The 11,219-nt window shown below is 46.5% G+C and overlaps 1 protein-coding gene across 3 annotated transcripts in view; it reads right to left on the reverse strand.

Moving 5' to 3' along the window:
• Positions 1-2,598, reverse strand: part of MED15 (mediator complex subunit 15) — a 65,811-nt gene extending 63,213 nt beyond the window's left edge. The window contains exon 1 of one of the 3 annotated variants that reach the window (XM_040465111.1): positions 2,458-2,598. In XM_040465111.1, the coding sequence (XP_040321045.1) occupies positions 2,458-2,525 (68 nt within the window). In that variant the 5' untranslated portion in view covers positions 2,526-2,598. The remainder of the gene's footprint in view (positions 1-2,457) is intronic. The other 2 variants (XM_040465109.1, XM_040465113.1) reach the window with 2 other exon arrangements.
• Positions 2,599-11,219: the final 8,621 nt, after the last annotated feature.

Here is an 11,219-nt window from a genome sequence, read left to right on the forward strand (position 1 = left end):
ATGCAGTAGAAAAACCCACACCTAATGGAGGGGGCCAAAATACAAAGTGTGAGACTGAATACAGGTCGCTTCCAGGAACAAAGACTGACCACTGGCTAACAAATAGTAAGGCACAAGAACACCTCAGTCCTACAACTGCATAGACTGAATCTGACCAAAAACCTGAATGAGCCTGAAAAGCAAATTCTACTGCAGAGCCTCTGGGGGAAAAAATGCACACCTAACCAACGTCTTGATTTCAGCTCTGTAAGACCCTAAGCAGAAGACTCAGCTGAGTCCACCTAGATCTCGGATCTACAGAAACTGCCAGGTAATAAATTTGTATTGTTTTAAGCCACTGTATTTGTGGTATTTTGTTACGGCAACTAGGGAAAAACTAACACACAAGCAGCTATCTAGCAGAAAGGAAAGGAAAGGGAGGGGAGGGGAGGGGAGGGGAGGGGAAGGGAGGGGAGCAAAGCGGAGGGAAGCGAAGGGAAGAGAAGGGAAGCGAGGGAAGCGAAGGGAAGGGAGGAAAGGAAAAGAAAAGAAAGAATCCAACTACCCTAGAAGCAGAAGGAAGTTGAATTATAAAGTATACAGTCAGTCCTTGACACCCAGAGACTCTTCAATCGCCCTCCTTAACCTCTGACTCTCCCCCCACCCTCCCCAATTTCCTTTGATGACAACTCATCCTTCTGGTTCTTTGGTCTCCCCAAAGAGAAATCACTGCCCTGGGGGCTTTTCTTGCAGGAGCTCTGAAGTGGACCATCCATCAAGATTTCAGCTATAGACAACTCCAGGGCATCCAAAAAACCCCAAAGCCAAAAAACAAAAAACCCCAATATTATCAGATTCTGCAATATCTGCAGAATTGTCCCCAGACTATTCCATGGCAGTGCCCAGAGCCACTAACTCTACAGTCCCTATGCCTTCCACTGTACTAAGAGGCTTCCCAGCATTCCATCCCACTTCCTTCCTTCCACACTGCTGCATTCCACCCCCTCCAGTTAGTCATCAAGAACTGTCTATGCTTGCTCTCCCCTATCTCTGGAATGGTCTTCCTCTTTCAGTTTCCACCACTGTCTACTGCAGACCTTTATAATCTCCTGCCGACTAGGTCATTCCACAACCATTTTATGGAGCAACGTGACAGGCAGTGATCTAGCAGTAAGAATATAGGGATGAAAAATGAAAGGTCCCCAAACCCCAAGAGTTCAAAACTCATAATGGCCTAATTGGCCTCTCTCTCTCTCTCTCTCCTCTGTTCTTGATCCATCTCCAGGGACTCAGGGAATCTTCCCAACTTTGGCATTTCACTACCTCAAAGCAGGCAACATGCCAAATACAGGCTCAACTCCTTAGCACAGCACTCCCACCACTAACATGTCAGCACCTGCTCACCCTCATTCCATTACCATCTCCTGAACCTCCTTACTCCTCAAACTCCAGAAACCAGCCTACAGCAATGTCCTCCATGCAGTGAGCATTCACACTTCTCCACTCTTCAGCCTGGAACGATGGCCTTTCACACTCCTTCTTGTTTTTTTAGGGCTCAGTTTATTCGTTACCTACTCCACAGACTGCTCGTGGTCTGCTCAAGCAAACTGACAATTCCTCCCAGAAGAAAGAAGGCACTATAACTACTCCTTTGTGGTAGCGCGTTCCCCGAGGGCAGAAGCTGTCTCAGGTAAATTTGTGGCTATCACCACACCAGTAAGCTCAGTAAAAGACTGCTAAACGAAACAAGTAGTCGGTGGTGAAGCCTAGGGCGCACTGGCAGCATGGAAGGGTTCAGCAGCTGAAACTGGGGACAAGGCACTAACTAACCCCAGCTCTTCATTCCGTCCTCCCAACCAAAGGTCACTTCCTGACAACCTCTTCCTGCCACCCCTCGAGAAATCCACACTGGGGCGGGACTGGGGGGGGGCGGCGGAGGCAGGTTACCCCTAGATTCTCCATCCCCTACCGCCCTCAGCCCCAAGCACCTAGCCTCCGAACCTCATCCTCCAGCCACCCTCTTCCAATTTCTTTCTCTCATTCTGATGCGCTTTTCTTAAAGAGGAATCACAAAACACCCAGATCTGCTAAAGCCGCCACGGGCTGCCCCTTTCCTTTTTCGAATTCAGTGTGATTCAAAGCAGGGGAAAGTCTGCAACCAAAGCACACAAATGACGAATGAGAAAGCTCAGGACGATGACTCATAACCCAGGGCTCGCTGGTTTGCAGAGTTCGGCCCCAGGAAAGCTAACGAACAGTCCGTATCAGCGAAGAACGGAAGGGACAGCCGAAGGCTCGGCCGCGCCCTGTAACTCACGCGAGTCCCTGGCGCCTTCGGCCTCCCGGCACCCCCAAGCCCCCGCGGGTCCGGCCGCCCTAGGTCTCCCACGGGTCCGGCCCGGCCTCGCCCTCCGCGCGCAGGGGGGCTGAGGGGGGAAAGGTCCGGGGATCTCGGCCTCTAGACCGGCCCCTACTCACATTTGACTGACCAACTTCTGCCGGAAGGCGGCGCTCCGCCAGTCGGTCTCCTGCCCCGAAACGTCCATGCCGGTCCCTCCGCTCCCACCGCCCGCGTCCCGCTCTGCCGCCGCTGCCGCCGCCTCTACCGCAGCGCCAGGCCTAAACCCGGAAGCCGTTGGAGGCGCCTCCGCCGCGCCGGAAGCCGAGCGGGGATTGTGGGAAATGGAGTCGCGCGCGAGGGCCTATGGGAAATGGAGTTTCAAGGCCCAGCGGGGTGACTTCTCGGCGCCCGCCCCCTCCCGAGTACCCCAAATCGCTGGCCTCTCTCCCAGCGCGGCTGTCGCGCGGGACGTTGAGCCCACATGCTCTGGGCTGACGAGAGCCGGTGGGCGGGAAACATGGCTGCATAGTAGTCCTGATACTGCCCTTGGCAGGCCCACGCTGGCCACCTGCATTTCTTGCGACCCTACTGCGTGCTAGTCTCACCAAATCAATGAGATCCGCACGTTTGGGCAGAGCTGCTAGCAGTCTACAGATGAAATGGAAAGATTGTTTATCTGTCAAATATTTATCAGCACCTACTGTGAGCCGAGTACTGTGCCAACATGGTCCAGGTTCTGCTTTCCTGCCACTACCTTGCAGCGCCACATGCAAAGCGTGACCAGATAGACTTTTGTTACTGCTTCTGTTAGACTTGCAGAATCTCATATCCCACTGTATTTTGTAAGGGGTGGGGATGTAAGGAGCCTAAACTAAATCACGTTTATTAAGTTTTAGACATGGGAAATCTTGCTTGGCCCAAGAGCCATGTCCTGTTCATGGAGAACACAGCCCAGATCCTCGCTGGTGGCCAGATACCCACAGACTTGTTGGGTGGAGGCAAGTGAGCTGGAGGTAGGATGCAAGGGAGTAAGAGGGCCTGAGGATGCTTTTAGAAGGATAAAAGTTCTGCTGGGTAGGATATATGTGGCCCTTGTCAGTGCCAAAGGGAAGGGAGGATAAGTGGCAAAAATTCTGAGCCAAAATGGTCCACAAGTGCCAAGTGGACAATCACCAACATGAGCCTCAGAGAGTATGAGCTGGCACCTACTGTTGCCTGTTGAGTGCCAGGCCCAGGCTAGGCTGGGTACACCCCCTGTCTGGGTGTCCCAGGCAGGAGCTTAGGGTGGGGTGGAAATTGAGAGAGGAAATCGTGACAGTTTTCCCGGAAAGGCCCCTCTTGCCTACAGGGTTTCAGGTCTTGAGTCTATAAGAAAGCTTTTCACATCTTCAAGCTTTTTTTGCTCATTCTCCTGAAAATAAGTTTTAAAACTCTGTATTTAAGATGATCAATTTGTTCTGGTTTCTCTAGGACTCTGTGGACTTTAGTTCTGAGATTCCTGCATCTCTGCAACTCCCTGAATCTAGGCCAACTGGCATAGTTGATGACCCTATCTATATCCTTCTTGCACATTTTTAAAAAACATATAATTTGGAGCACCTGGGTGGCTCAGTTGGTTAAGCATCCGACTTTGGCACAGGTCATGATCTCAAAGTTTGTGGGTTTAGGCCCTGCATGAGGCTCCGTGCTGACAGCTCAGAGCCTGGAGCCTGCTTAGGATTCTGTCTCCCTCTCGCTCTCTGCCCCTCCCCCACTTGTGTGCACGCATGTGCTCTCTCTCTCTCTCTCTCTTAAAAATAAATAAGCACTTTTTGGGGCGCCTGGGTGGCGCAGTTGGTTAAGCGTCCGATTTCAGCCAGGTCACGATCTCGCGGTCCGGGAGTTCGAGCCCTGCGTTAGGCTCTGGGCTGATGGCTCAGAGCCTGGAGCCTGTTTCCGATTCTGTGTCTCCCTCTCTCTCTTCCCCTCCACCGTTCATGCTCTATCTCTCTCTGTCCCCCAAAAAATAAATAAACGTTGAAAAAAAAATAAATAAGCACTTTTTAAAAATTGAGACATAATTCACATACCATATAATTCACCATTTTAAAGTGTATAATTCAGTGTTTTTTAGTATTATTCACACATTCATGAGGTTGGACAACCATCGCCACTCTCTTACACATATAAATTTTTTTTAACTTTTTTTTTTTAATTTTTTTTCAACGTTTATTTATTTTGGGGACAGAGAGAGACAGAGCATGAACGGGGGAGGGGCAGAGAGAGAGGGAGACACAGAATCGGAAACAGGCTCCAGGCTCCGAGCCATCAGCCCAGAGCCTGACGCGGGGCTCGAACTCACGGACCGCGAGATCGTGACCTGGCTGAAGTCGGACGCTTAACCGACTGCGCCACCCAGGCGCCCCAATATTAATTTTTTTAAGTAGGCTTCACACTCAGCATAGGGCTTAAACTTATGACCCTGAAATCAAGAGTCACATGCTCTACCGTTTGAGCCAGCCAGGTACCCCACTCTTGCATATTTTTAAGTTGACATTTAAATACTTTTCTGTGCATCACTGGAAAGGTATGACTGCAGTGTATCTTATATTGTATATGGGCTCCAAATGCATTTTTTTCTTTTTTTTTTTTTAAGTATGTTTCATGCCCAGTGCAGAACCCAACATAGGGCTTGAACTCATGACCCCAAGATCAAGACCTAAGCTTAGAACAAGAGTTGGACTTGGGGCACCTGGGTGGCTCAATCAGTTAAGCATCCAACTTCAGCTCAGGTCATGATCTCACAGTTCACAAGTTCGAGCCCCGCATGCTGACAGTTCACAGCCTGCAGCCTGCTTTGAATTCTGTGTGTGTGTGTCTCTCTCTGCCCCTCCCCTGCTCACACTCTGTCTGTCTGTCTCTCTCTCAAAAATAAACATTAAAAATTAAAAAAAAAAAAAAAGAGGTGGACACTTAACTAACTGAACCACCCAAGCACCTCTGTATTTTATTTATTTATTTTGAGAGAGAGAGCAGGAGAGGGGCAGAGAGAGAGAGAGAGAGAGAGAGGGAGGGAGGAAGAGAATCCCAAGTAGGCTCCACACTGTCAGTGCAGAGTCCAATGTAGGGCTCAATCCCACAAACTGTGAGATCATGACCTGAGCCAAAATCAAGAGTGGGACGCTCAACCGACTGAGCCACCCAGGTGCCTCAACCACCCCTGCATTTGTTCTTCATGTCCTTGGGCCTGCACATTCCATTCATCAATTTATGGAAAACATTGGCCTCATAACCTCATTGGTAAAGCCAGTCCTCACTGTCAAATCCTTGGGCAAATGAGACTGAGACTTCCTAGGGTTCTGAAAGTAGAGAGTGAACTTCCTATCATGTTTAACCAAAATGAGCATTGACATTTCTCCCCCTTCTGCACTCTGTTTTGGGAAGGCTGATAGACACAGAGATTCACAGACAGACAGAGACTGGGAGCTTGTCAAGAGTTTGTCACTGGGATAGAATTAAGTGCTACCCCCTTTGCTGTTTGCTCCAGAGCTCTATTTCTACTTGTCCCTTTGCAGCCCAGAGGTGGTAACTCCTAGGGCAGTGGTCTTTGGTTAGAATCTGGATGGGTGGCCAGGGAAGGAGAGGAGGTAGAGACAACCATAGACTTCCTAGCCTCAGGGAGACAGGAAGTCCATGGGAAGATGGATCCTGAAATGGACCTGTACTCTCTCAGCACCTGCAGACCCCCCTGGGGACCTCAGTGTGAAAGTGGGTAGTTTAGACCCTGAAAAGGAAATGATGGAGGAAGCTGAAGCCATTCCCAGGCTTGACCAATATCCCACACCACTTGAAGGTAAAGTCTCTGCCCTCCTGGTTCCTGCAGGCTACCTTGCCATTGCTGGATCCTGTCACTGGCCACACATTTTATGAATATGATCCTGGGCCCTGCAGGAACTGGGAGCTGGAAGCTTCTGGGGCAGATGAAACTTCCCTGTAGGGAGCCTTGCACATGATCTTTGAGCATTTGTCTCTGTCTCCCTTCAGCCTCATGTGAGGACCCCTCTGATTCCCCACCTTGTTTTGGTGCTCAATCCATGGAAGGTACTCAGCTGCCCCTCTTTCCACCCTAGCACCCTCTACTGTGTTAACCTGGAGCCTCCAATCACCTCTTTGTGTGTGGATGGGGGTGGGGGGCGGTGGCGGTGATTATTGCTTCTACAAACAATACATGAAAACTTTAGAAAGGACCAAACATAAATCCCATCTATCAAAGGCAGCCGTTATTTATATTTTGATAAATTTTCCTTTTCTCTCTTTCTCTCTCCCTCTATTAGTTTAAAAAATACAACAAATCATGGTGTAGCTGCCATTTGATCCTGTGCTGTAAACCTACCATTGTAGAATCAGCATCTCCCAAGGATTAACAAATATTTAGCAATTGGAATTTTAATTATTATTTATTTATTGTTTTTTTCTTTAAAAAAAATTTTTTTTAAGTTTATTTACTTTCGGGAGAGAGAGAGAGATACAAAGACAGAGACAGAGTGCAAGTGGGGGAGGGGTAGAGAAAGAGGGAGATACAGAATCTGAAGCAGGCTCCAGGTTCTGTTCTGCCAGCACAGAGCCCGACGTGCGGCTCAAACCCATGAACCATGAGATCATGACCTGAGCCAAAGCTGGACCCAACCAACTGACCCACCCAGGGTCAACCAACTGACCCACCCAGGCATCCCTAATTATAATTTAGATTATAAAACTACATCATGGGAAAACCTATAAACAATCAACTGTAACCGGTGTAAAATACAATTTTAGTAATAGTATCATATACTGACTATGAAATCTGTCATCTTAGTCATTCCCCTGTTCTTGGACCTTTAGATTGTGGATGTTTCATTTCCTATTACAGATAATGTGTGACAAACATCTTTGTGCACAGATCTCTGTTAGTGTTTCAGAAAATTTCCGCAGCCCAGACCTGAGTCTTGGGTCCTGGGGACATACATTTGTAAGCTCTAAATTCATGCATTAAACATATTATAGAATAATTTTTTAAAATAGGTAAAATCATAACTTTCAAGCAGATAGTAACTTACTGAAGAGAAAGCTGTTAGGGGCACCTGGCTGGCTCAGTTGGTAGAGCATGCAAGTCTTTTTTTTTTTTTTTTTTTTTAATGTTTATTTATTTTTGAGAGAGAGGGAGAGAGGGAGACAGAGGATCTGAAGCAGACTCTTGGATGAATGCAGAGAGCCCGATGCAGGGCTCAAACCCACAAGCCATGAGGTCATGACCTGAGCCGGAGTCGGACTCTCAACAGACTGAGCCACCTAAGCTGCCCAAGCATACAACTTTTGATCAGGGTCCTGAGTTCAAGCCCCATGTTGGGTGTGGTGGCTACACGAAAGAAAGAAGGAAAGAAAGAAAGAAAGAAAGAAAGAAAGAAAGAAAGAAAGGAAGGAAGAAAGAAAGAGGAAGCTGGTAATATATTACCAGCTTTTTAGTATTTGAGAATATTGCACTGAATATGTAAATGAGATAAAACTGGCCTCTTCTGCAGTGGGCGAGAGAAACCATTTGAATCTCCACCTGATATGATTTGCATGTCTACGGACAAGAATTATTTTGCATTGCTATTATCTACATTGGACAGAGTAGTAAATCAGCTAGGGTAAGGAAAGACTAGAATCCGATAGATGAGAAGGGTGTATTCTACGCAATGCACAGTACCCCTTGAAGCATGAATTTTCCTTAAGTGCCTATCACATAATTTTTACAATTTTCTACTTTTTTCCAAGAAGAAAGCACTTTGCATGCCCACCAGCGGTTGTCACATTGTAGACTACAAAATTCAGTCTGGGTGAAACTACAGATCAAAGGACCTGGTTTCTTCAACAAGAAGAAAAATACAACATGAAAGGGAACTCAAAGATTAAAGGAGACTTTCGAGGTATCCCAACTATATGAACTATGAGTATGAGATCCTCGTTTGGATCTTGATTCAAATAAACTTCAAAAAGCAACAAAGAAGAACGTGTATAGGATAATAGGGAAATGTGATCCCTTGACTACTTGGTGATATTAAGAAATTATTGTTAATTGTGTGTGTGAGAGAATGGAATTGTGTGGGTGGAAGAGGTCAAAGGCAGGATGTTTACACAGCGGACCCTTGAGCTACTCAGCCGTTAGTGTTGCCAACTCCTGCGAAGCTGAAAATCTGCAAATCGTTTCTAAGTCCTCCAAACTTAACTACTAATAGCCTACTATTGACTGGGACTCTTACTGATAACATGGCCAGTGTTATATATTTTATATACTTATATGTATATATATTTTATATACTTATTATATGCTGTATTCTTACAACAAAGTTATATATTTTATATACTTATATATATATATATTTTATATACTTATTATATGCTGTATTCTTACAACAAAGTAGACTAGAGAAAAGAAACTATTATTAAGAAAATTGTAAGAGGGGGCACCTGGCTGCCTCAGTTAGTAGAGCATGTGTCGTGAGTTCAAGCCCCACGTTGGACATGGAGTCTACTTAAATAAATTATTTATTTATCTATTTATTTATTTATTTATTTATTAAAAAGAAAATCATAAAGGAAAGTACATTTACAGTACTCTACTGTAAAAAGTCCATGTGTAAGTGGACCTGTGCAGTTCCAATCCAAGTTGTTTCAAGGTCAACTGAATTTATAAGGCTTGGTGGGGGCAGGTCTTTTAGTGTTGGAGCCAGAGTAGAATTGGGCAGAACTCCTGATATATAATAGTTTGGGGGTGATGGGCACAGCTAGAGGAGGGTTTGGAAACAGCCCTGAGGAGTAAAAAGTCTTGAAGGCACCCTGTCTTGAGCTATCTGCTACGCATTGAGCTATCTGCTGTACTGACATGGGACTATTCCTTCTGATGGTGGCTAGGGCTAGTTGAATAGCCTATTGTTCAGATAAATAGATTCTCAGGAAGTTCCTGAAAGAAACAATACAGTTATTTGCAACCTCATCCTTCTGGATAAAGTCCTGTTCACCCAGTGTGGCATAATAAGAAGTCATCTTGATGGAGACAAGGAGCTAAAGTTTAGGATGGCTTTAATCCTCAAAGCTCTTGTTGTTTTCTGCACAAATGTTAGGATATGAATCTTTTCACAATTTGTCCTTGTCACTTACTGAAAGTTATTGCTACATCACCACCTCTAGATCGCCTGCTATAGGTCATTCCACAGTGCCAATGCACCATAGTTTATTGATGGACATTCACTTTGATTCTGCTTTTTCACAATTGAAAACATCCTCTGCCATGCTGTCTTACATCCTTCTGGGGATATTTCTCCAATACAGACACCCAGAAGTGGAATCATTGGTTGCAGAGAGCCACTTTACATTTTATTTAAATGGTAATAGCTGCTGCCAATTGTTTTAGGGTATTAGTTATCTAATGCTACTGCATAAAAAATTACTCCACAGCCAAGCAGCTTATGACAGCAGTGATAAACACTTACTATCTTTCACAGGTTTTTAAAAAAAAAATTTAACATTTATTTATTTTTGAGAGACAGAGACAGAGCATGAGCAGGGGAGGGGCAGAGAAAGAGGGAGACACAGAATCCGAAGCAGGCTCCAGGCTCTGAGCTGTCAGCACAGAGCCCCATGTGGGGCTCGAACTCACAAACCACGAGTTCATGACCTGAGCTGAAGTTGGACACTCAACTAATTGAGCCACCCAGGTGCCCTTCACAGTTTTTTTTTTTTTTTTTTTTAACGTTTATTTATTTTTGGGACAGAGAGAGACAGAGCATGAACGGGGGAGGGGCAGAGAGAGAGGGAGACAGAATCGGAAACAGGCTCCAGGCTCTGAGCCATCAGCCCAGAGCCCGACGCGGGGCTCGAACTCACAGACCGCGAGATCGTGACCTGGCTGAAGTCGGACGCTTAACCGACTGCGCCACCCAAGAGCCCCCAGTTTTTTTTTTTTTTTAACATTTATTTATTTTTGAGAGAGAGAGATGGAGCGCAAGTGAGTGGGGGAGAGGCAGAGAGAGAGGGAGATTCAGAATCCAAAGCAGGATCCAGGCTCTAAGCTCTCAGTATAGAGCCCAACACAGGGCTCGAACTCACAAACCGTGAGATCATGACCTGAGCCGAAGTCAGACGCTTAACTGACTGAGCCAACCAGGTCCCCCTCCTATTTTTCACAGTTTTTAGGGGTCAGGAATTCTGGGGAAGGTTAGCCAGGTCCTGGCTCAGTCTCCCTTGAAGTTCCAGGTAGATGTGGGACTTCAGAAGACTATAGTCTGGCAGAGAGACTGGAGGATCGACCTCCAATACAGTTCACTCGTGGCCAGCAAGCTAGTGGCTGGCTTTGACAGAGGTGTTCATTCTGTGGAGGCCTCTTCTTAGGGCTGCTTGAGTGACTTCAGGACATGGTGGTTCACTTGCTGCAGACTCAACAAGACAGAAGCTGCAAAACCTTATATGACCTGGCCTTGAAAACCACAGGCTTTTTCTTCTGCCTCATTCCATTCCTTGGAAGGCAGTCACTAAGTACCGCCCATATTCAAGGAGAGGAAGATTAGGCTTTACTTTTTGATTTTTTTTTTTCAATGTTTATTTATTTTTGGGACAGAGAGAGACAGAGCATGAACGGGGGAGGGGCAGAGAGGGAGGGAGACACAGAATCGGAAACAGGCTCCAGGCTCCGAGCCATCAGCCCAGAGCCTGACGCGAGGCTCGAACTCACAGACCGCGAGATCGTGACCTGGCTGAAGTCGGACGCTTAACCGACTGCGCCACCCAGGCGCCCCTAGGCTTTACTTTTTGAAGGGAGGAGAGTCAAAGAATTTGCAGATATATTTTAAAAACACCGTGTGCTCCAAACTTGTCATTCTGATTTACATTCTTATCATCAATG

This window comes from Herpailurus yagouaroundi, unplaced genomic scaffold (genome assembly GCF_014898765.1).
Source record: "Herpailurus yagouaroundi ecotype Mexico unplaced genomic scaffold, PumYag 545, whole genome shotgun sequence".
Taxonomy (NCBI): Eukaryota; Metazoa; Chordata; class Mammalia; order Carnivora; family Felidae; genus Herpailurus; species Herpailurus yagouaroundi.